Source organism: Phalangium opilio, unplaced genomic scaffold (genome assembly GCF_054372755.1).
Source record: "Phalangium opilio isolate 3A_F unplaced genomic scaffold, DU_Popi_V2 ptg000031l_1, whole genome shotgun sequence".
In the NCBI taxonomy this organism is placed as follows: domain Eukaryota; kingdom Metazoa; phylum Arthropoda; class Arachnida; order Opiliones; family Phalangiidae; genus Phalangium; species Phalangium opilio.
Window position 1 is genome coordinate 14,150,567 of NW_028324158.1, and position 26,059 is coordinate 14,176,625.

The following is a 26,059-nucleotide window of genomic DNA, read 5'->3' on the forward strand; positions in this document are numbered from 1 at the left end:
TGCAATGAACCTTGACCCTAACATGACTAACTGAACTAATTTAAAGAACAGTAATTCATGTGTTACATGACCACAGACCCACTTCTTCCACAAACAAAAGAAAAAACTCTAGGCCTTAGCAAAAAGTGATAAAAATACACTTTGAACATAAGATAGGATAGGATAGCACCTAAATCCAAGAAGCACGAACATCCATAAAATGTAGCAAAGTGGTAAAAATCTAACCTCATACAAAAACCTACACCCCGAATTTAACAGTAGTATCAAGTAAATTTGATCTTTTCATTGAAAAAGTATGGGATATATCAACTGTTGTTGTTATAACGCTTCCTAGCTAAATGACCGAAGACTTCTCTAGTTCTACGCAGTATTCAATGATGGTGAAAGGCTTAAGCTAAGGTTTCAAATGCAATGACAGGAAATGGAAGGTAATTGTTTAACGTATGGAATACTAGGAGTGGTCAATGGTAACGGAGTTTGGTAAAGGCGCGAAGCGTTGAGGGAACTAACATCACAAACGCAGTAACATCGGATTCAACTCGGGTTGCCAATTAGAGAAACACTCCCATGGGGGTTTTGGGGCCGCCGCCGCCACTATGGCCGTGGGTGTTACGTCAGAGAGAAAGCTATAACCCTTCGGAAGAAAGCTACTTTTCCATCTGTTTCGCGGGGGATTTGGTAGGGAGGAAGATGGGGAGAGGGAGGGGGCGTATTTTATCCGTCCAAAAAGGTCACGAGGGGGTCATCGGAAAAATTTAGAAGGAAACAATTAAAACAATGTAATTCTACCATATTCTGAACCCTAAAATTATTTAGTCCTAATTATTTGAAAATAAATATACATAAGAAAGCGGTATTTAAATTAAATTCAAATTACTTAGGCCTCGTTTAGTATTTTGGAAATTAGATATTTTGTTTCAAAATAATAATGACTATTGAATTTCATTCTTTTCATTTTTTACCCCAGATTAGATAAGAAAAATACTCGAGATAAATTCTTGTCGTTAAGCCTAAATTTGGGCAATAAAAGTATTTATAGACGTTTAAATTAGAGTAATGACATTTTTCCTAAGCCTAACTACGACTTTTCAAAGGCAAAAAAAAAAAACACTTGCCAAAGCGAACGTATCACTTTCGCTTGTACCTTACTTTACTCCTACCTTATTGACAACGTATACTTGTTCAGTTGTACAAATTTAAACACCATTATATTAACAAACAACCAATCAAATTTGAGCAAGATTCAAGGTTAGGACCACGGAATATATCTTAGGGTCGAAATATTACTACACATCAATATCAATATAATTATAATTTCCAAATTCGACATATATTTTAAAAATTAAAAAAATCTTTGCTCAAACGTTGCCACATTTAAAAAGAGAGACATAGATAAAAAACCACATTTTTTTACTATTTTTTTACGTTAAATATTTAGGTTAAGTTAGAAATACACGTTTAAATGGAACGAAAACGAAACCAGTTTTGTTTAGACGTATTTTATTTAAAACGCGGTAACTTTATATCTCGCCTTTAAGCAATATTAATTACTTTTAAATTTATTACAATAAAATAGTCTAAACAAAACTATCCAAATAACAGGTCTATTTAATGGTATAGGAAAATTGACCAAACCAATTAAAATTTGGACAAAAACAAATTAATAAATAACCATTACCAACCAACAAACAAACAGACAATCAAATGATCATTAAAACAATTAATTACACAATTACCATAATAAAAAACCAAGCAGATATAAATAATTTTGAATAAAGGACTAGTGTTATTAAAAAATATATATATTTATACTAGCCCTTTAAATTGTTACGTAATAATCGCGAAATAAACACGGGGGGGGGTATAAATTAGTAATTAGGCCAAATTATTAATTAAAGGGATGGGGTATAAAATTAATTAACTCTATAGACCCATTTTTCGACTAATTTCTACTTAGCCTAAAAACTAAATAATCTTATTATTATTATACAACACTGTGAATTAAACTCACTTTCATCCATTCAAAAAAGGCCGTCATGTTCCTACTAAGCCAGCTGGGCCGGCTCTGAGGGAAAAACAGAGGAATACGAAATACGAAATACGCCTTTTTTACAAATTAAATTCCCTATGAATCTGAACGCAACTACATTCCTACACCCCTACAGTATACTATTGTAAGTTAAATGCGTTTAAATACACGTGAAATTCCCCACCAACGCCAGCTCTAGCTCGCGAGCGACTGTCGCACTTCCTTATAAACGATAAAATGAACAATTTTATCATAGTTTGAAATTCGAGAGTGTAGGAGGAGGAGTTTGGAACTAAATAACTGACGTCAAATTAGCGCGCGAGATACAATATCTTTTCTCGAGATTTTTTCTTTTTAATTTTTTGAATTTTTGGAAGATTGAATATAAAATTTCGAAATTTAGTTCAAGGACATTTGTAGTTCAAGGTCAAATTTATTTAATGATTGTATAGTTGAATTTTATTTATTTGTTATTTGTTTAATACTGATTGTTCGGCGAATAACGAATATGTAGATGTGGTTTTCAATGATAGACCAACATGGGGGTGGGCCTACCCTACAGAAGACCTTACTGGGGTCTATACTGAAAATTGTGTTTCTTATGAAATTTCAACCGTATATTTTTTGAATGATTATCCAATTTCGTAAATTTCGTTTCAGTTTTCACTTTGATTTGAATGAGAAGTATAGTATGTGATGAATTGACGCGTAGCCTCCAGGATGATTGTTTTGACCAAGGCTTAATTATAAATTAGTAATAAATTTCGTCAAGTACTTACTTCTGGACAGTTGCAGGTACACATTCTGTTTTCATTGGCCCGTCTCCCAACCGCCAGTAAGGAACCCACAAGCCGGCACCTAAAAAAAACAATTTCAAAAATTATTAATTAGTCTCTATAAATAATTAATATAATTTCAAGTACATTCAGGGGATATTATAATTAATTCCTAAATTATCGGCCTATGATTACGATAAATTTACGCAACAACCTTCATATGGTCATGAATATTTAAGAGTATGGTGTGAAAAACCGGTTTTTATCATCTTAAACAAGTTTTAAGATGCATAGCAGGAATTTCTTAATAAGAGAGTGGTGACCTATTTGAGAAAGTAGTGGCTGTATTTAAATACAAATAGAAAATAACACTCAATGCCGTTAGAGCACAGTAATTTTATCCCGGAAATAATTTGTTTAAATATAAAAGTTTTAACTTTGGCTGTTGAATTGTGTTTCATAATGTTTTTAACCTTGAAAATAATCCATTCCGCGGAATGTTTACCACTAATTTAAACTTTACCTTGAAAAATAATAGACTTAACTTCTTCGGGAAAACATCTACGCTAGTAAATATGCAAATGAACTAATTACCTAAAATTAATCATTTTAAAAACAATAAAAAACTACAAAATCAGAACCTAAGGAGTTGAAAGTAACAATAGTGGCTTTACTCCAAGAATTCGCAAAACAAATTAAACTTAATAATCTAAAATTAAAATTTAACATGTTTTCAAAACAACAGTATCAAAATTTAGTTTTAGAAGTCGTTTTTCATCGATTACTTTTATGGTATCGTATAGAAAAAGACCAAGGCGCCAAGGCCTAACAAAATGAAAAGAAGAAACAAAAACAATAAGAAAAAGTTACAAAACGAGGCTTAGAAATTTAATGTCATTGGTTTTTATTTTATTTTGGAAATTGTAGCTGTGTTCTTTTCTTTTCTTTTTTGTCAAGAGGGGGCTGAAGGGGGGGGGCGAGGGGTGGGTGTTAAGGTGGATGAGGTCAACGTGTGATTCGAGAAGCTTTCCTTAGTCCTACGGGTATTGGTTTACTTGACAAGAGATGGACAATCAATGAGTGTCCTCGGGCAACGATACGAGACAATACCAGGCTTAAAAAGGGACACGCCACGCTAGAACCAATAGACAGAACCGATACTTCATTTACATTCTTCCTTCCTCCATCTCGAGGAACGAACGAATGACGAGAGATTAACTTTTAAGAAAATTGGCGGGGATAAAAACGTCCACGTGATTAACATCTGATTATCTAAGTCTCGCGCGCCAAATTCAACGCGTTCCTTATGTACAGAGACTGCGCGGGAGTTTAATAAGTAGGCTATTCTTACGCGAGACACAAACGAAACAAGGATTGGAAACGTAAATGGTCCCTAACATAATGAATCTCCTGAATATTTGGGGCATGATTGCACTATCCCTTTAAAGTGGCAGTAACACAGAAATATATTTGAGATAAATATCAAAACTTGGAGTAAATCAGTAACATAACTTCTCCGGCGCCTAACTTATTTGTATTTGCATTTGATAGCATCCCTTTAAAGTGACAGTAACATGATTAAAAATAAAATGAATATAGTAATTTTGTATAAGCACAAATCATCTAAATATTAGTATTCTGATTATAACTGAACACTTAAGTTTTCCTTTGAAATCCCCATATCCCATGGTGTATTCGAGGTGGGTTGGGTAGTAGGGTGATGTTGTCTTTTGTGCGTTACGGCTAGCTACTTCCTTCCATCTTCCCTTCCACTCCCGCTAGCTTCCGCTTTCCGCTTCCCGGGATCGATTACTGAGACGCAACCAGCGCATGCTCAGAACGTCTCCCTCCCCTACCCTCACCCAGTCTCTCCTGATCCTTGCCTGGAGACGTTGCTAGGCAACGGAAGAGATGGAGAAAGGAGAGAAAGAGGGATTGAAGAACCACAGGATGGAGTATTAAACTGGCAAAAGGGGGGGGGCAAAAATACTCCTACCCTCCCTCCCTCCCACCCCCTCCTTTACTGCCCGGGACACAATTCGGGACAAGACCTCTGCTCGAGCTCCAGTTCGCGCGCATATATCGTCGTCATGACGTCAATACATGTAGAATGATGACGTCTTTCGCAGTCCGGGCCTCGGCCAACTTTCCCACCACCATGCACTGACAACCGTTCCGTTTTTGGTTCCCCAAAAGATAAAATAATACGAGGGTAACCAAAATTAAACCTAATTGCCTATTTTAAGGCTAGAGAGATGCGCAATGCGAGGCCTATTTTAGGCCTACAGATTTCTAAGATGGCGAGTTATATTTTAAGGGTAGAAGTCTACACTGGCGAGGTCTATTTTAAGGTCAAAGATCTACAATGACAAGGCCTAATTTTTATTCTAAAAGTCTACACTGGCAAGGTCCATTTTAAAGACTAAAGAGGTCCATTTTGACGGACAATTTTGGTTTATAGTTCAGTCTATTTTTAAAATAACTTCTATTAAATTTAATTAAACTTTCATTAGATTTAATTAAAGTTGAAATTGAAAAACACATTAAAAAGTGCAATATTTTTAGACCACCACCACCAACACCATCTTTCCTTCTTTTGGAGTTTCTCTCATAGATAGTTTTCATTTATTTTTTGAGCCGAAATCTTTTACGGTTCAGTTTTTAAAAAACCCCAAAAAATACTTGGAATGGTACGTAGGGATATAACGAGCGAAACAAGTGATTTAATGGCCATCCGGGTCACGTGCAAAAAAGATACGACGAACTTCATTAAATATTACGGGGCCCTACCAAGCCCCAACATATATATATATATAAATAAATAAAAAAAAAATCCAAAATTGGCTAGAAGAGGAATTTTCAAAATTGGTTAAAAGTTTTGGTCTAGGACCATACCGTACCATTTTTAGTACACTTAAAAAGAAGAACTTTTTTTTTATTCTTTGGGTCATCTTTCTTAGTTGGCCACCAAACTCTAACCGAGAACTACAACTTTTTTTTGGTTGTTAAAGGGTAAGTGAAACACATTATCAGGGAATTTAATTTTGAACCGATTTTGAATTTGAGGATATCTCCCTAAAGAACATATTTTTACCTTAAACTTTTGTCTAAAATTCAAAAATCGGGCTGATAGATAAAGAGTTATGGCCTATTGAAAGTTGTACTTGTGGCACATCTAATACCCCTGTAGGGAACGCAACTGCCCTTTGATTTTAAATTTTAAAACGTCACATTAAAGTAGACATTCTAACCTACAAAACTGTTTTTAAAAATTGAAAATCAAGCAATTAGATCACGAGTAATATAATTAAAAAGATAAAATTTCTGTATCCAAAATTCTTGGCTTATCTAACAGCTTGAGGGCGTTAAATATTCTTTGAAAATGAATTTTCTTCAGAAGAGAATGACATTATTTAAGGAAAGTCGATGTTCATATGAAAGAGGGGGGAAAAAGTAGGGAGAGTTTATAAAAACCGTCAGAGGATAATTCAGTTAGTCTCTTTTTAATTATCTTCCAAAGTGAATGGGTTAAGTTTGAAGTACCAAAGAAATAAAAAAAAAGATGGAGTCAAAAATGAACCATCCTTATTAGTCAAGACTCCCCGAGTTGACTTTAGGGTTGGGGGGGATGAAAGGGGAAGTTGGCGTACCGTCATTAAATTATGGCGCGCCGAAAGGTTTTCCAACTCTATAATATGAAAATTTATCACTCCTCCTTAGAAATAAAAGAAAGAAAAAAAAAATGAGAAAGGTTTTAAGGGTCTCATTCAAACCCCCGCATGCAGGAGTTAGTTAACGATTTTGAATTTAAAAGTTGCTCAGGGTTACATATGTGAAAATGTTTGTTTCAATACCAAGGCTTAATTAACTATTTGAAAGGTTAGGGTTAACAGCGTGTGAAGTAACTTAGCTTGAATACCAATGCTTAACTATTTGAAGAGTTAGGGTTAATCTTAGCTTGAATGCAAAGGCTTAATTAACGATTTTAATACCAAGGGCTACCGTAACATAACTTTAACTAACAATACTTTGAGTACAAATTAAGGTTAACTGTGAAGATGAATTGCGTTAGGCTTAAGGCGATATCTTTCAAAATTATGCTTCAAGATTAAGAAATCTTCCAAAACATTTGGTTAAGGCTTAGGTCAAAAATAAAAATTAAACGGCAATTATTTAATTAACAATAATGAATCTAATCAAAACGTTTTTCCTCGAATTCCTTGAAGTGTCTATGACACTCACTATAAAGTAATCCAGTTAAGTGCTAAGATGAAAAAAAGCGAGAGAGTCTAGAGAGGGTTTACACAGCAGCTAAGAGTGTAGGAAAAGCATTGTTTATTGTCGGGGGTTTAAAGTCAACCCCGCACCCCCCCTCCCTCTCTCTCTCTGGATCTTTTCGGACCTCGACCTAAAAGAATTCTCTACTAACAAATGTGAACCCGCTTTTCACGCAATTTCTTTTTTTGCCTAGCAAGGGGGTAAGCCTCTCTTTTCTTCGGGGGCAAAAAAATGGGAGCCACTGAAGGCACAGCCAATATATTTCAAGATGGGGGAGGCTGCCTGCCAGTTCGGTAGCTTCCAAGGGAACTGGGATTACTAAACGAGATGGCTGAGTTCCTATTCCGATTTAACTTATTTAATAGTTAAATATAATCGAGTGTAACTCTGGATCTAATTTGGATAAATATAAAATAAATATACCATTAAATGGAGCACATTCTATTTATTAAACCCTCCGAGTTCTATAATTTTTAGTCAAAAACAAAATTGGATGAAGTGCTAAAAATGTATTTCCTCAACCATCTCATTTCTAAGTTATAACCCTGGCCCTGGATGTAAAGCTAGCTAGAGCAAAGGGTAGCGCGTGCTCTGACGTCATAGAAAGGGATCAAGATGGTTTCTATGACAACGGGGATGCCGGGAGGCTCAAGAAGCGAAGGAAGATGAGTGTTACAAGTTACAAGCCCAGATAAAAGCGTCTTTTAAAGGGGGACATATCCCGAAACCTCGCTAACTGAACAAATAGATATGAACGAGGTAAATCGAACCAGGGTTAACTTCCTAAGAAGGTACTGAGGTTGGATTAGGCCTAACTCTCTTATTAGCATTACTGCGCGTGGAGAATACACGTATCTCTGCCACCATTAAGTCCAAAACTTACGTCCTTACGCTTTTAAAATACAAAAGCGTCATAACTCTTCAATGGGAGACTCCTAGCGGTGGAAAACGAAAACACTACGACCTATTTCAATGGTCATTAACTAAAAGACATTAAGGAAAAGATAGGAGCGGAGTATTACTTATTTTCTACGAGAACTACTTTTTCTATGGGGAATTAAATTAGCGTATGCAAAATTAGCGGTTTATACTTCAAGATGATGAGCTTCTAATACGCGATAGAGGTTGAGTCTGAGGTTTTAACTAAAAACTATCGCTTATTTATTTTTTAAGTTTACGATGTCTAAACCTTAACCCTAAAGTGCTGCTTTTTTATAGACTCAAGTATTACTTTTGGCTTAGAGCCGAAAAAGACAACAACAAGAACAACTGACCTCATTTGATATAAAGTGAATAACACCTTAAAACCAACTAATACTGTATAAATATATTTGAAAAAAAGAAATAATAAGTAAAGCTTTTTATAAAGTAATTATATTTATCGGCTCATTTAATATAATTCTTCTACAATCTTAGAATGTATTGATTTTACATGTTCTGTAAGGGGAAATTACACCCATTCTGATTTTGCATCGTTCTATAGCTTGGCCTATAATATTAAAGATATATATATTTTTGTATTTACTTATTTCTTGGTTCGCTCTTTTGAGTTCCAAAAGAAAATCTTTAGTCTGACGTCATTTTGGAGAAACATTGGCGTCACAGAGCGAGCCACTTTTCGATTGGCTCAGGCGCTTTTACGTCTTTTCGGAAGTTTATGGGGTCGCGAGTTCAACTCTCGAGCTATTTTACAATGATTTTTAAGGCTACAGCCAATTTAACGTTTGAAAAAGGAGCTAAGCCTAATTTCAAACTTTTAACCCCAACTGAAATAACAGCGTTAACAAAATATTTAGGCGTAATAAATCTACTAATACCTAAGCCTAACAAACAAAATGGCCTATTTTCCGCAGCGCTTTCTTTAATCCTAAAGCCTAATTTTGAACTTTAGGCCTTGCCACAATATTTCCTTTCAAAATTAATATAATACAAAACCAAGTTAGGCCTAATTTTAAAAATGGATATTTGAACTTTGTAAGAATCATAATTTAGCGAATTTTACAAGCCATCTCAGTTGCGATACGAAATATTATAAATTGTTTTCTAAATCATCTAGCTCCACGTAATGGAGCATGGAGCGTGTTTATAAATTAGTTTGGTGTACACACACGTGTAAGGGGGTTGCCTCGGATCGATTAAGAGGGGAGTTTCACATTGCCTTTAAAAGTCAATCAATCTTAAATCGAAAGAAAGATGCAAATAAGGTTGTAGTTGGCTCGCGTGAGAATGGCCCCTTCCCAAACAAAAAAAAACCTCTCTTAATTCCCCTGGTCTTTCCTCGTGTAATTTTCCCCTCTTTCTAGTTTTCCTACTTTTCAAAAAATGGGGAGAAACTTTACCACTTTTTTTCCCGAGTTTCACGTCATTTTGTGACAGAAAATGTATGCTCGTGAATACGCCCACTAAGCCTTGGCCAAACAGAATGAATTATACGATAATTACACGCGATAAACCTAGGCCTAAAATCGCCTATAACTTGCTAAGCCTAAATTGCTAAAGTCACTCTTTAATTTTACGTATTGACATAATTCATTGTGATCTTAAATCGTATTATCACTTCTGAAAAGAGAACTTAAGCCTATTTCGAAACATGATTCATTGTAAGTTAAGCCTAACGTAATGTTCTCGCTTCTCCAACGCGTATTTAAGCCTATTTTAAAACATGATTCATTGTTAATTAAACCTAACGTTCTGTTCTCACTCCTCCAATGCGCGTTTAAGCCTATTTTAAGACATAATTCATTAAGCCTAACTTTCCCGCGTCTTTAACCAGTTAAACCTATAATTTTAAGGTTCATTTTTGATTCATTGTAAATTAAGCCTTAAGTTTTGTGAAGACATCTATTCCTTTAATCCGTAAGCCAATCTCTCTCGTTCGTTTTGGGTTGGTAAGGTTATTTGGTCTAATCAGTCACACGAGCGGGGGAGGGGGGGGTGGAAATCTGCCCTTCTTAAATCCCCCAAGTGAAATATTAGGGTATAGAAGGTATACTCCCCAGCAAAAGGACTTAATTAATGCGTCCTAGTGTTTCCGTTTCCAGCCAGCAAGCCACCCAACAGGGAGGCCATTAGGGATAGTTACAGAGATGGCATGACTACATACGTAGCCAGGGTGCGGGAAAATAAATTCCTACAGGATTTACTTGGTGGTACGTAGGTAGCGAAAGAGCTACCTGAACTACCGTGCATGACATGTTCTAAAACTCAACTTGGGCGTTAAGCCTAAACACACCCTAATTCTCTAATAAAATATTCACTTTCGTCATGCAATGATGCGAGTAAAAGTAGATTGGATTGTTGTAATTGGACCACTCTGTTTGTCAAAGAAAATTTTGCGTTGAAGTTTAAATATTTTCAAAGGTTCAAATAGATATATCAATTCTTAACCATCTCATCTCATCATTTAAAGGTTTATGGGTGTAGCCCCGGAGTATCAAATTAGCTTTTTACTAATTTAGCCCCCCCTCTCCCCCAATGCTTTTTTCTTTTGCGCGAATACTTATGGACGTTGAGAATCCTCATTTGAAATAGGAATTACAAATCACTTTGAACACAATTTTAAAGACTGATAAGCCCGAGGTGCTTCTGAAGAATTGAATTTGCCTCTTATCGTTTTGGATTTAAAGGTTAGAGGTCACGCGACGTGTCTCGAGAGCTTTCCCTAAATGAAAGAGGGTGTAACTTCGGGAACTGGCACGCTAGCAATGGTTTAACTTGTTCAAGGTCGTTATTAATGCTCGGTCACTAATTGAAAGTAATTTTAAAAACGTTTTGGGTTTCATAGAATTTTGTTCTTATTTTGTTTATTTAATTACTGTATATTTGTATAGAGACAAATTAAAGCTTCAAAACAAGACCTGGAACGCCAATATCGGATAATTATTAACCAAGTTACAAGCATTTCAAATAAACAAATTAAATTTAAATAATTAATCTAATGTTGATTAAGTAACTTTCTTATTTATAAACCGACTTCGGCGTACTTTATCTCATTTTGAAGCTAATAACACCTACAATTCATATATGTAATATCCTAAAACATAACTCTAATGAATTATAAACAATATAAACATCAGTTTCCCAAAAATCATTGAACCAAAAATATATATATATATATATACTTATATACATAGGTGACAACAAAATCAAACGTCGTCAGAACTACTTCCTTTAACAAATTTTCTTATATAAAAAAATAAAATAGTTGTATATTGTAGGAAATATATAAAAATCGAAGGGAAAAAATTCTTTGAAAAAACTTTAGAACTTGAAAACCCTTTAGTAAAGATTCCTAAAAAAAACGCGAGGCTCTGGCACTCCTGAAAGGATAACTGAAAGGTTTTTGGGGACGAAATGCCAGGGAGCAAACTGGCCCCCATTTCGCGTTGGAAATCAAACCGAAGGGATAAGCTAAAACGCATTCTAAATCGAGCTCCCTTCAAAACTAAGGCCTTTTCACCTTCAACTTTGGGTAGCAATTCCGATTGAAAAATTGGTACAGAGCCGAAAAAGGTAGGCGCGCTCCATTGGGTGCGCTTAATGGCTCGAAGCAGATTTAAATAATCGCCGGCGAGGGGCGCTACCGTTCTCCTCCCGCTGCTGCTGCAAGAATAACACCCCCCTTAAACCCTCCAATTCACAATTATAGAGGAAATGGTTGAGCCAAGACAAATACACGATTACCAGGTTTGCACTATGATTACCGAGAACCAAAAATATTCCAAGACATTCCTCAAACGCTTAAAAAATCCGAACTGGCTATTTTCTGGGATATAAATTTAAAAGATGACGTAATATTGAAGTAGAGCGCTGATTGGTTGACCATAGAAACTAGGGAGAAAGATATCAAGACATCACAGTGGGAAAACATGTACTTCGAGCTTTCATTAGCTCTCCCAATGTCATAGTTTCTCTTATTTAATCCTAAGTAAGCGTTCATTTTGGAGTAACGTTCAACCATCTCATCTATTACAACGTGATCTTTCTTAGGGTTAGAATGCCGAGGAGAAAAGATCCTTCTCTCTGCAATAAGAAAAGCTTTTCTTTGTAGAAAAACGCGCTTTTTTTAAGGCAAAGAGCACAATGCAGCGGAGCGCTTATTCTAGTTAATGCCTGTAATGAATACAACGGCCTTTTTATAACCCCGAACCCCCCCCCCCCGGCCTGCCTCCCACCCGCCCAACCATCTAGCCAGCCACCACTAGCACTACTCTCTATTATTTTTGAAGAAGTCCTCAGGAAAAAGAATAGTTCGCCCAATTCAAAATCTACTACCTTGGCATTAAAATCGTTATCATCATTTTGCCGCTAGCCTCTTACCACCTAAATCACGTGACATTAATTTCTCCATCAATCGTTAAAGAGCGCCAAATTTCAATTATTGAAAACAAGGCTTAACAAATAATGTAGCTGCGCGTGACGTTACAGCGCGTGAGATGACGAGTCCTAAAAGCGCGCCAAATTTCCATTATTGAAAACAAGGCTTAGCGCATATTTCAAATAGCAACGGGCTTTTTCTTTTCTATGGGAACTTATTAAATAACGACGCGTTTAAAACTGTTCACCCACTTTCTTGATTTAAAAAGCTCGACGACGAAAGAACGACGATGATTAGCAGCTACTCATCTTATAACCTAATCGCTCAACCGCTCGTCCCATCTAACTAGAAGCCAAGGCCCAGCCAGTTTTAGGGTCTACACTAGGATAAGGGGGGAGTATGGCGCGGGTTTGAAGCGTCAAGTCCGGAGCGGCTACGCCCCTGGAACACCCTCTCTCTACAGCTAACCCTTGGCTAGGCAGTTAGGCCCGGCGATTTTTTTTTTCTTTCTTAGGCAAACAAAGTATAGCTGGGAAGATGGGGGATGCGGTCTTTTTAAAATATATATATGTATAAAAAAAGGCGGGGAGACCACCAGGTGATGAACTAGCTAGGGTTCAGAGAAGATTACTGTATTACAGCTTGTAAATCAAGGTTAAACGGGAAAATAACAGACCGTTTAATGATGGGGAACAAAGATACCACCCTTAATTGATTGTTTTATTTAAAGAGTTTAAGAGAATGTATTTTGTTTTTATAATATTTTTGTTTTATTATGTTAGGGGAAAAACAACTTCCAGGCGCAAATCATCCCCTGTAGAAATGTTTATCACGCAACACAGTTGTGTTCAAGGAAAAGCCACCTTCAAGGGGCCATAGGAATATACTGTATTTTTCACGATGTTTTTAAGTAATTTGTTTATTTCTCGAGCCCTTATTGCGTAAACACACAAGTATTTGGTACCGTTGGATAGAGAATAAATAGGGCTATTACATACTGTACATCTTATAAAACCAGGGAATTTTCCCTAAATTTCATCGCATACTCGTGATGAAATGGAATCAACTCTCCAGGTAGCATTACCCAAAAAATGGACCTAGAAAAAGTAGGACCTCACCAATGATTCGAATTCTAAGACCGTCCCAACTAAATATACAATACAACAATACGTTATCTCACTTGATGAAAGACCTCGCTTAAAAGATAGTGGCGTTTATCTTTGGCGAGTTACTGATTTTTATGGATGAGACGGACTAAATAGCAATGATGGCAGAGACTGGCGCGAAACAGCTCCCGGAATTTAGGTTATTTTTAGATCTTCGTATTGATTCGAAGGGGGGGGGGAACAGAAAAGAGGGGGATACAAGGGGGCGGAGTTTATTCGCGGACTGATATTGAATAAAGTAAAAGGCTTTCTCAGTATATTTTTTTTGTAAATTATATCCGTAGCTTTTTTAGCGAGCATGAAATAAGGTTGCGTTTGTGTCCAGGGTCAGGTAATATTCGTCCAATAACTGGTCAACCCTTTTCGTGTTTGTTTTACTATTGAGGATTTTCTTTTTTATTTCTAACCTAATCATTTTTTTCTAAGATTTGGGAAATAGTCTTTAATAAACGTAACTTTTTCTAAAGAAAGCGTACCTTACAAGGCGCTAAAAGACTACATCATATAAGTTAATTTAAATAATATAAATTTCAGAATTTTGTTATATTTATATTTCGGTTTATAATCAATTAAATAAATTAGCAATTTAATTGAAGAAGAGTTTGATTGGAAATTTGTAATTTGTAAAATTATTCTTAAGCCTTGGTCTAAATCTAGATTAATACTTTAATATCATTCCTTTATAATATGACTTAATGTAACACCGATGACGACAAATAAATAAATAAAACGGAAACGTTTTAAAAAGCTATTGGTGAAAGTTCAATTTTGGAATTGTCGTTAAGCCTATCATAACACAGCCGTTGTAGGCGTTCTAAACATCGTTACGGGACGTTTTTCCTCCTTTCAATTCCTTCATAGCTCCTTACTTCAAAGAGAAAACAGCGAAGAAAAGAGATTCCCCGGCCGTCTTACAAACTGAATGGAATGACCATTGGCTTCTTTCATCGCGACGAATAAAGCAAATTCAATTCTAGAAGTAAACATTACAGCTTCCTTTTGGAAGGAGTAATGTTTGACTAAGAAATATAAAACACACAACGTCAATTTAGGCTTAGAGATTTCATTAGCCAATAAGAGTTAAAGTAAAGAATTGTCCTTTAATTCGTTCCCCCTTTTTTTTAAACGGATAGTATCTGTTCTTAACAGAAATATTTTAACCAAGGCCTAAACTATATATTTATACGGTTTAACCACTAATTTTCGTCTTAGACACTCCCACTAAAGCTAAAAGCGATAATTATAGGGTAGCTTTGTTCTAAATATATTCGTGCTAGAGATGCGGGGTTAGTTTGCACTGAAAGCTAATATTATTCTAATACAATCTTAATCTCATTATAAATGCATTAACGCTAGCTGTCTTTGTATTATAGCGAACAGTATACCCTAAAATTTTTACCTCGACGTAAATTAATTTTGACATTCGGAGCCGAGACATTTGTATACCTCCTCGAAAACCACACCCACTGCGAGGCTGCGAATCTAATATTATTTTACTAAAACCAGCCCACTGTTAAAGAGAACATGAAATGGAAGACTAATCGTGGAAGATAATCCTTGAACCTAATCTAAAGCCAAGTTGCTAAGCCTAATCATGGTGACCTTTATCTTAATTGGTGAATGTCAGGAGATTTTCTTTTAAAAAAATGAACAAAAATTGTTATTTGTGTTAAATTTCATTGCGCCTTTAATTAGTGCTTTTTCCATTAAATGTTCCCATTTTATTTTTGCAGTCATTTCAAGAAGTAAGTATTGTCTCCGAGATTAAGTGTTATCCTTATTATTTGGAGCTCGTTTTTTGACCCCAACAGAGAAAATCCCATAAACATTACCAGAATAACAACGCCCTAAAGTACTTGAGAATGACTCGCCGCGAGTGTACCATGCAAAAAGACTAATTCTAAGAATAATTACCTTTAGGTTGGTGAAAACACCCTTAAGTTTGGTTTGGGGTACTTACACGTCGGTCATGAAGTATTTTTGCTCCATTACCAACTACTCAAACTTTATACTACCAGGATTTAAAATAGGTTCTACTCCAGGCAGGTATTATAAAACTCTACAATTTAAGTCATATCAAATATTTTAACAGGGTTGCCAGCTAAGTTTTCATTCTATTCCATCATGGTGGCGCTATTCCAATTATACTGGCCACAGATATCAATGTTGATAGCTCAACAGGATAGGTACGACGCCATCCAGCGGATTCCTATACCAATTGACCCCACCAATTTCGGAACCCTTGGTCTTTCCTCTAACGTGTCCGCGGGTTAACACGGCTACATAAAGTGCATGGACTCTAAGCGAAGTACTTGCGCAGGCAACCCTGTTTGTTGTACTTTTTCTAAAGACAAAATTGGACTGTGTCCCCAAACGGATGAAGGTACATTGAGAGATATGTCAGGCATGTTTTATAGGGACGTTTCGAGCAAAAGGGGGTGAAAGGTCATACCTGCAACTGTGCCTGATATCCGCGGGTCCCGTAACTATGTCAGCTTCGGCGCTGCCTGAGGCCATTAGTGGCCGCTGCATCGTCTCTCGCGTTTCCGTCGGGCTGTTGCCGGCCCCACCACGGCGACGGGCCGCTACCGCTGCTGCTTCGGCCGCTAAGTCACCAAGACGTCCGTCGCATCTGGCCTGGGCACGGGCATTTTGACGACCGCTCTCGTCGCCGACCGTGGCGGCCCGTACGCAACACACAAACCCCGACCACACAGTGCTACCGCTCTAACCGGGCCTAATCAGTTACCTCCGTGACGCGATGAAACGAATCCCGAACGAAGCCGTTGTCGCGATCTTCCAATTCAAAACCGGAAACAACCACAAACGTCCTAACCCGCGGCGACCCTAGCCTGTTTTCTCTACAAAGACTTCCCGCTTCTTCCACGACCAACCAACCGCGATAACCGGAAGTCGTCGAAATTGGACCAAGTCACAAAACACCGGCTGGCTGCTAGGGCGCGAATATTATTTTCATTCACCCTTAACGACTGATTAACTCGATTAATTTAATTTTAATTACAGTCGTTATTAAATAATTAAGTATATTATTATCTAAAATTAATTATGGTTTCGTTAATCGAGTCATTAAACCCTAAGGGACGTGTTTTTTTTTTCTATTAATTTAAAATTTTTAATTTGGTCAATTTTGTTGAATTAAAAAACTATTCATGTCTTGAAGAGCGTTGATTCTAAAACATCCTAATTGTTTGACGACGTTTTTTCAAGAGAAAGATAAAAATATTTAAAGCATAATTAGTAATCACTAGACCATAAACTAAGCCTAATTCTAATTCTAACTTATTTAACTCTTCAAACATTAATTACTAAACATAATCGCATATACATATCCAACTAAACCACATCAAAGCTAAGCCTAAATCTAAACCGTACACCAAAAATACAAACTAAAATTGAAAATAATTTGATATCTTTTAAATTTACTAAAGAAACAAGGTATAAATAAAATTAATAATACGTTATCATAAATAGATATAATAAAAACATAACTTAAAGACACCATGAGAAAAAGCCGCTAAGCCTAAATTCTTACTAAAATCGGCACAGGCCGAGGGATGCTACAAGAGCTGGTCGGAGAACCGAGGAAGATGCTGCGAACGGAGAAGCTCAAGATGAGACAGGAGAGAGAAAGAGAGCGAGAGAGAGAGATGGAAGAGGATAACTTCCCGGTGTCTTTTCGCCGCGAACTACGCCGGTTAAAATTAACTACGATTAAAACTAATTTCCACCGTGTTTTAAACCGACACAGTTTAGAATCTTCCACGGTGATGGGAAGTTAAAATAAAATAAACACCCGGTAAAAATATATGTATAGAATTTCTCCCGGAAAATTTGTTAGGGGATCCAAATGGTGTAGGAAAATTCCAGAAGAGATCCCGAACTAGGATCCGAAACTTAGGGATGGCCGACCAAAGGCCGCATCAACCTGCTCCTGGATGCCTAGTTGCCTCTACCCTCCCCGGCTTCTGCGCACAAACCAATCCATGGTGAAAATGGGGGATTACGGAGGGGGAGGGAAATCGTCACGCTAACACTACCTCCCCCCCCCCAATCTCCTTCAGTGATATTATATAGATTGAATGGCTGAGAAATTGGAGATCATAGACCTAACCAGTTATCACTAAACCTCGTTATTTTGTTTTCATAGGCACTGTTCTAATCAGCTCAATAATGGTTTTCAATGAAGACACTATCCCTAACCTCCTATTGATTGTCAGTTTCCAAAGGATTTAATGGTTATATACAAAATTGTAGTATATGTTTTCGAATTATCTGTTCTTATCTGCGTTAAAATTAAAATTAACATTTTAGATTTAATAAAAATTATAAAGGTTTGTTTATATTCGGTTATGTAATTTTGGTAGAGAGGATACGTTGACGGATTAATTTGTAGGTTTCTCAACCATTCCATCTACAAAGACTGTCCCCATTATCCGTGTATACCCTTTCCCCGGGTTTTCGATAATCAACACTCCCCCACCCTGAAATTCTCCATAATTTGGGCTTCTCCAATAATACTAATAAAGTTAAAACATCATTTTATGGGTACAAGCGTTTTTCCTTCGGTTCTCCGCGTGTTTAATCCAGATTAAACTTAATTAACAGACGCAACAGCATTCGTAATAAGATAGATCGTAAGATGAGCTTCGAAATAAGGCAAACCACGTCAAAATCCGACCATAAATAAGCAAGTTTTAGACGGTTTTATGATCAGTTCATTTTTGAGTGATTTTGGCTATCACATGCCTCTAAACATTTGATAGCAACTTCTTAGGCATCTGAATCAAGCTCTTTATTTAATCTAATTGATGTTATGACGTCATATATTAACTAGCTTCCGTACCGTACGTAAAATGGTAAAAAAATGCATCTTCGGAAGCAAAGGGTTAGCGTCGGGAAAGAAATTTAAACACACTGACTTGAAATAGGTCATGACTTTCTTAATTCTGGTCCGATTTTGACTTAATTTGTACTAAATTAAAGCACGGTTAACCCTCTTCCTAATTACATTAGTAAATTCCTTATCAAAGCCTAATTAATTTACTAAAAAGCATATATCCATAATTGCGAAAAAAATCAATCCCCATAATAAAATTCGTAATTACTGAAACTTACTTTTACCAATTTTGAGTTTAATTTTAATTTTGTCTCACGTTACGTTTTGATTCATGACTTTTAATTTACAATTAGTATTTTTAATCTTTACCGCGGTTTTAATAATAAGAGAAACAATTCTCCTCGCAAATCGCAGCAGAGAAAAATGCAGAAATGATCACGCACTGAAAGTGTTCTTTCCTATTGCACCGTAATTTTTAGCAGTACAAATTTAGGGTTAAAAAACGGTGTATTAACCCCCATACCGCAAAAAGACCCTGTCATAAATAAATAAATAAATATAAAAATAAATAAAATATAAAATCGTTCAGGCAGTAAATAATTAGTAAAAAATAACTAATAATTATAGTAAATCTAGGCCGCAAAATAAAAACCCGAATTGCCGAAAAATATCAACACTGACGCGAATTATAAACATAGACATATACATATATAAATAAAAACACGCACGTACTAATTACTAACAAAATAATTAACTTAATTAAGTATTTAAATGTATAATTACACCGTTATTATTGAACTTTCTGGTTTAAAAACGCGGCGGTTGCTTCGCAATTTTCATTTAACTGCGGGAAAGCCTAACTTCAGAGTCCAGAAATGGAGTCCAAAATCCTGAGATATGTAGAGAAACGGATAACGGTACCAGGGGGGGGGGCAAAAAGGGGGGCGTAGTGACAAAGGCCTAGTTCTGCACCGTTGATTCAATGCTATTTTGATGCCCCAACTGCGCATGCTCAGTTATCAACCTTTATAAGGCGTCAATTTCACTACAGAAACTGGTAGATTTCTATGGGGAATTTTTGGTCTTTCTAAGACTGAATTTGATATATTAACTCGAAGTTACGCTTCGTTACGTTAGAGGCAGGCGGACTCTGGTTTTATTGATTGATTTAGGAAATATGTTTTCGCTACCTTCTACCGTATATGAATTAATTCAAAATAATTATATTAATCTCCTTTGTTCCTTTGTTTAAATATAATATAGTAATTAATTATGCTATATGTATGATTGGCTTCCGGGTGGGGGCATATTACATCTGTTACGTATAATACTTTCATATTAACTAAAAAACTAATCAATATCTTTGCAAAACAATGCCGCTAAAAGTCTATAAAATGCTTCATGTTTATGTTTATATTTATAGTATCTGAGAGGCTTGTAAAACCATAAAACCCCAAATTTAACTTGAAAATATATATAATCTAGTTTTCAGACTAGAAGGATTGATACCATTTACACCCGGAGGCCAGACTACTTGACTGGCAAAGTGCTGCACAAAATAGCCTGGTCTACTGGTGTAAATCGTATCCATTCTCCTAGTCTGAATACTACGTGTATATACATTTTTTTCAATGCTAGTTTTGATATTATAAAAGCTGTTGAAATACAACAAAAATCAGGAGGTTCCTCAAATACAATGAATCACTAAGATAAATGTCAATAATGCGAAACTTCACACGTCAGTATTATTTGTATCAGACAATAATAAAGTATTCAATTTGCGTAATATTACAAAAGTCAAAAAGTAGGGCAAATATTAAATGCATTAGAATCAAATCTATTTAAATGGGTTCCCTCAAAGGTCGTGATAAATTCGTGGTGAAAGATGGTAAATATGTCAGCCCATAGTGAACAATATTAGATTATTTCTCATCGTGAGCTCCGCATTGCATCAGGATCTAGGTTAAAAAAACCATACATTGTATTATCCAAAGGATGTAAAAGCTTTGACAAAATATTACAGATGTCACGAATTACAATGCTACATTTATAATTAACTTTACTAAGTCGCAGCTGGATGTAGATTGACGTATACATTTTCACTAGAAAATGTTAAACCGCAGTATGGGTTACTACAGAAGTTGGCGAAGTCGGATTTAAGTAAGAACTCACCGCGCGGTTTAAAAGTTGAAGGTTCAATCACGCGTTTTAAATTAAAACTTTAAAATTTCGTTCGCCTAGACGCGGTAATGCCACGTGATTTTTTTATGCAAAAATGAAGTACACGCGTGTGTAACAACATTTACCAAGGCGTAGGCTCTATACCTTTCAAAAGGTTAAGCCTAATTCTTTAAAATTAGAGTAGCTAACAGCCATGACATTGGTTCGGGTTAATACCAAGGGAACCGAAAATGGTTCTAATTGGTGCAAAACGCGGAACGGTTACATTTTTCTTGTGCTTTTAACTATACCGTTTATTTATATATATTCTATGATGAATAAATCAACTGATATGAGAAAACGCTTCGATTTCATAAAAGGTATGCTTAATTCCTAATAAACGCACTTCACCGGACCACTTTATTAAATTGAAAAATGAAAATGAAGTCGATATTCGTGTTCAGCACCGTTAGAAACAACTAAAAATTATGTCGGAAATTTTTTTTGCCAAAAGTAAAATAATATTTTAAGCTGCACGATCTTAACCCGACCTCACGCACCTTCATTCATTAAGTCAAAATCAAGACGTAGGTTAACCGGCTTAGTTTAAAAGGTTTTGATAATTAGGATTTTAGTAACCAATTAAACTTTTTTCCGACAAATAAATTGCAATTGTGTCCGGTAAACCGCACTTATATCGGTTAATTTCTCTATATAGATTTGATGTTCGTCTTGGACCAATCAAATTACACCGACCGCGCGTTAATTAACCAATCTCAAATAAACCCCGCAAAATTAAGCTTAAATCGAAAAAGGGTTACGATATTAGCTTGGACACCATTCTTCCGTAACTGGACGTGGTACTCGATAAATACGTGTCCTTTGGTCACTGAAGGTTTGTGCCATATAACCGTTGATAAAAACAGAGTCTCCGAAGCGGACGCCATTTTATTTCACTGGAGAGACGTCCATGTTGATGACGTACCCAAACCAAAACGTCAGTACAATACACGGGGTTTTCTTTAATAGAATTTAAACTAAATTGGAATTTTTTTCAAGTGCAGAAAGTAATCAAACTTGGATACTGTACAATTACGAACCCCCAATGTTCACGTCAAAACATGTGGCTGAAAAATTGGGATCATTTGTAGATGTAATGATGACGTACAGGTTAGATTCGGATATTTACGCGCCATATGGACGATTTCATCCAAGGACAAATAATGGTTATTATTGAAAACCTTTCAACACGTTGATAATATCGGAAGGGGGATGACACTTCTCTCGAAGAGATGTATTATATACTTCTAATTAAATTTTTAGGACAATTACCTTTGCCATTAATGGACACTCTAACCGAGGAAGAATTCAATAAAAAATCCTTAGTGTCTTGGCTAGTCAGTAATTGCAAAGCGCATTCGAAGCGACAACGTTTCGTCAAAGAGATGAGGACCACTTCAAACATCCCCGTGGACATATTTGGGTCTTGCACCAACCGCTGGACACCTCTTTGCAATAAGGACGTGCATCGAAACATTTGCTACGAAAGTTTAGGCAAACGATACAAATTCTACTTATCATTCGAAAACGCTTTGTGTCGAGATTACGTCACTGAGAAATTTTACACGGCCCTGGTCTACGGCATGGTTCCCGTGGTACTGGGCGGCTCAGATTACACTAAAATAGCCCCTGAAGGTTCCTACATTAACGCCATGGACTTTGAATCGCCTAAACATTTGGGAGAATACCTGAATCTAGTCGGAAATAATTTTACATTGTACCAAAGGTAAATTTGTATTTTGAATTTTTATATTTTGAAAAGTTTCTAATTTAGAATTTAATTAACTACATAGGTATTTAAATTGGACACGATATTATTATATCAATCCTAAATATGATTTAAACGAACCATTATGCGACGTCTGTTCCTACATGTTGGACAAAATGAGTCAAAACGGGACAAATATGGCAAATAAACGCGTAGATAACCTATCAAAATGGTGGTACGATGAAGCCAAATGTTGGGTTTGGAGACCAAGTCAAAAATAATAATTCCTAAACATTCCTATTGTATTTCTACTGCAATAAGAGTATTTTGTAATATCAATGTTGGACTTATCTTGATATTTTGAAATAAAGCATTTTAAATTAATATAATATCACCCTCAACTATTCCATCTACAAAATCAAGGCGCTTTTGCCGGTATGTTTTCCAATCCCAGCCTAGTTTTAGTCACTATGGCAACGATTTTCCTAAGGAAAGCTCAACTAGTGCAGCTCAAGCTAAGGGAACAACGTTTCTTCCTGGTTTAGAGCTGCCGCAGTTGAAATTTTGGCCTCGCTCTGAACGGCAGTCTTTTTAAAAACAGCATAGCGGTCAGAGGTCGATTGAAGAAAAACATCTCGCTTTTAACACCTGTAGAGTTTGACGCGGTTTTAGGAGAACAAAATTGGATCAAGGAGAACCAATATGGATATCATTGGAATCCCTCAGGGTACGTAATACCTGTGTATTTTCATTAAGTGTTAGCATACCTGAAGTAAATCTTTGAATTGATTTAGCAAGCGGTATATAAAGTTCAAAGGTTATTTACAAGCCGCTCGTGCATAATATACCTTTAGAAAGAGCTTTTGAGGGATTTCTGTGTTTTTGGTGGAGACTAAGGCACTCAAACAGTATAAATATTTAATATGTTTAGAGTAGTAGCAGCTTCCTGGCTTTGTACGAATTAAAAGTATACTAAACTCTACATCACAATGTGTCATTTCTTTGTAAGACACAAATAGATACATCTAAAATGATGGTAAATATACGAACAAAGAATTACTTCCGGTGTTTTTAAAAACTACTTCCTATCGCGTTTCCCGTATACGGAAAAACTGCAACATCCAATTTAGCGAAAAATAACAAAGAAGGTCCGTTTCTATTTTAGAATGAAAAGCACGAAGAGTCGAAAGACAATAACATTCGCGGTTCATTAGGGGTAAAGGTCAAAGGCTCAAAATCATTACAGTCGAAGTCACTCTAAAGGTCATATGGCTGTGCAAGGAAACAATAAGAAACTACAAGCCATAAAAACCCTTAAACACAACTTGCAAAATGGAACTTCGGGATTTAAACTGAAGTATTTGTTCGTCGTAATTACCACAACAGTGGGAGTTCTCTTCGTCATTCACATTCTAAAGTTTCAGACTTTTAACAGCGACTACAAAAGAGGTCAGTAGTACTTATAAACTAATTGCCGTTAACTTCCGTGTAAAACTACACTGCAATTTAAAAACGCCAAATTACCTTTTAACACGCGACATAATTATTTAATTCTAAACCTTTCAGTACACGCGCAAGTGCCCCGTTTTTAATATAAAGGTCATAGGTCAAATTGAAAGTTTAGTATCTGTTTATCCGTCAAATCAACGTGACAACGTTGTTAATGAGATTAGTAGCGAGCAACGCCAGTTCATACCTTTAATAATACTTGCGGGTAAACCCGGGGGGGGGGTGATGGAGGGGGGATACAAATCGATACAGTATGACGTGAATACCTTAGTTAGAAATACTAGATGAAATGGTTAAGGTTAACTTAAACCCCTGGGGTATGTGTATAAACCCTGCTCTTTGTGATAAATTGAACCATCTGATCTATAAACTAAGTAAACCCCTTTACTATCCAAATATCGAGTAATGGCATTAAATGAAGTCATCCCACTTGGTTTAATTCGGTTAAAGGTAGACAACTGCTATTTGTTATTAAATATTGATTAAGATACACGGTTTCAACTTCCCTCCTCCCCCAATTCTTCAAACCCGCCCTAGCCGTGTACATGGAACACCCAAAATCAGACTACACTAACCTTCAACAACTCGTACCTGGAGGCCAAGTGACGCAAAAGCTAATATTAATGTGGACCCCATTCTTTAACGATTGGACATGGTTAAAATCAAACGCGGTTTCCAGAGTATGTCCCCTACTCGAGGAACAATTATGCCAAATTAGCACGGACCCCGATGACTTCTATGACGCAAATGCCATACTGTTTCATTGGAGTGACGTCAAAGTTAGTAAACTACCCAAAAATAAAGGTAAGCAAAGGTAAACTAATTATCTCGTAAGTTGCTAAGTAGTGTTCCCATAACAGAATCTCACCATAAATGGGTCCTAATTAACTACGAATCTCCAACAATCGTTAAGAAACTCGTGGCCACTGTTCTAAACGCTAATATAGATTGGACAGTGTCCTACCGACTCGACTCCGACTTCAACGCGCCTTATGGTAGAATTAGACCGAGGTTGCCAAACGAACAAGTAGAAGAATGTAAGATTAACCCCAACCATATCTTCAATTTAATTCAACTAAGTCTTATTTATTTTTAAAACAGTTCAAAAAGACATATCCCAGAAGGATTTCGATGGGAAAAAATTGGTAGCTTGGGCCGTAAGTCATTGCCACACGTCGAGTCAACGTGAAAAATTCGTGGAAAGAATGAGGCCGAACATTACCATCTACCAAGCCGGGACGTGTCCCAAATCAAACATAAACAGACTATGTCCCAGGGGACGCGATCGTAGATTGGATTGTTACAACAAATTGGCCAAACGATACAAGTTCTACTTGTCATTCGAGAATTCTTTGTGCCAAGATTACGTTACGGAGAAGTTCTTCTTGCCCTTGAAAACCGGGATGATACCCGTCGTAATGGGCGGGGCTGATTACGGCAAAATAGCCCCTAAGGGGTCCTACATTAACGCGCTGGATTTTGAGAGCCCCGAGGATTTGGCAACGTACTTGAAACTAGTTGGACACAACTTTACCTTGTACAAAAAGTAAGTACTTGGGACGTCAGAACTCTGGTTCAATAAGAGACGCGGGGATGACCTTTGAGCACGTCATAGCCCCATTTCTCCCCAACCCAACGATACTAAACACTTGGCATTACGACAATCAGGGGCCGAGTAATTAAGTACAATTAAAAATCTCTACCCCACCAAAAGGTTTTTCGAATGGACCAAGGACTACGTCGTTGACTTTGCCGATTTACCCAACCCAAAATCCAAATCATGGATATGCGAAATATGTTCGGCATTGCATTCAATAGATTCGAACCCCGTTAACGCCACTTTGAAACCGAGAAAACGAAGGAATCTCTACACGTGGTGGTTCAAGGAAGGCAATTGCTGGTCGTGGCCAGCAGGATGGGAATTATTTTTTAAAAAGGCCCAGAAGAGACTGACCAATACCCTGGGTGGCCCTTTCTATAAATTTATACAAGGTTAACTGTTGAATGTTTTAAAAATATTCTATCCCGCTATAAAAGAAAATTGAACAATCCGTGATATTTATAAATATATATATATTATAAATGTTTGATATCTATTTTTCCTTTTTGAGAAACAAACAAACCGCTTTTACTCCTTAAAACCCATTTTGAATAAATATTTTCGTATTTTGATGTAAAAACGTCACTTTTTTGGTCTA

The 26,059-nt window shown here is 36.4% G+C and overlaps 3 protein-coding genes across 13 annotated transcripts in view; 2 read left to right on the forward strand and 1 right to left on the reverse strand.

Annotated features, from left to right (window-relative positions):
* The window catches only part of Glut1 (Glucose transporter 1), a 41,414-nt gene extending 24,852 nt beyond the window's left edge, over positions 1–16,562 (reverse strand). For 3 of the 11 annotated variants that reach the window (XR_016383798.1, XM_089870639.1, XM_089870638.1), the window contains exons 1-2: positions 16,019–16,562; positions 2,809–2,887 (exon numbers count right to left, since the gene is read on the reverse strand). Coding sequence is in view for 7 of the 11 variants with exons in the window: in XM_089870639.1 (XP_089726765.1) it covers positions 2,809–2,887; positions 16,019–16,098 (159 nt within the window). In the remaining 4 variants the exon portion in view is untranslated. Of the gene's footprint in view, positions 1–2,011; positions 2,251–2,808; positions 2,888–16,018 lie in introns of those variants that run through there. The other 8 variants (XR_016383800.1, XR_016383799.1, XM_089870640.1 and 5 more) reach the window with 6 other exon arrangements.
* Positions 16,563–20,269: 3,707 nt separating this feature from the next.
* LOC149690843 (lewis-type alpha-(1,3)-fucosyltransferase-like) lies at positions 20,270–22,633 on the forward strand. Its single transcript, XM_089870541.1, has 5 exons — positions 20,270–20,312; positions 21,303–21,581; positions 21,649–21,810; positions 21,908–22,370; positions 22,438–22,633. The coding sequence occupies exons 1-5, from the start codon at positions 20,270–20,272 to the stop codon at positions 22,631–22,633; spliced, it is 1,143 nt and encodes a 380-aa protein (XP_089726667.1).
* A 268-nt stretch (positions 22,634–22,901) lies between these two features.
* On the forward strand, positions 22,902–25,995 carry LOC149690844 (lewis-type alpha-(1,3)-fucosyltransferase-like). The gene is made up of 6 exons (XM_089870697.1): positions 22,902–23,079; positions 23,518–23,801; positions 24,399–24,665; positions 24,722–24,898; positions 24,963–25,407; positions 25,576–25,995. The coding sequence occupies exons 2-6, from the start codon at positions 23,621–23,623 to the stop codon at positions 25,856–25,858; spliced, it is 1,353 nt and encodes a 450-aa protein (XP_089726823.1). The 5' UTR covers positions 22,902–23,079; positions 23,518–23,620; the 3' UTR covers positions 25,859–25,995.
* The last annotated feature ends 64 nt before the right edge of the window (positions 25,996–26,059 follow it).

Bases quoted from the DNA above. Each gene is read 5' to 3' on its own strand.
- LOC149690843 (XM_089870541.1), top strand. From the start codon at position 20,270: ATGGGTTCCCTCAAAGGTCGTGATAAATTCGTGGTGAAAGATG. The intron at 21,582-21,648 runs GTCAGTACAATA...TTTCAAGTGCAG, and splicing joins TGACGTACCCAAACCAAAAC to AAAGTAATCAAACTTGGATA. The intron at 22,371-22,437 runs GTAAATTTGTAT...TTAACTACATAG, and splicing joins AATTTTACATTGTACCAAAG to GTATTTAAATTGGACACGAT.
- LOC149690844 (XM_089870697.1), top strand. From the start codon at position 23,621: ATGGCTGTGCAAGGAAACAATAAGAAACTACAAGCCATAAAAACCCTT. The intron at 23,802-24,398 runs GTCAGTAGTACT...AACCCGCCCTAG, and splicing joins TAACAGCGACTACAAAAGAG to CCGTGTACATGGAACACCCA. The intron at 24,899-24,962 runs GTAAGATTAACC...TTTTTAAAACAG, and splicing joins AAACGAACAAGTAGAAGAAT to TTCAAAAAGACATATCCCAG.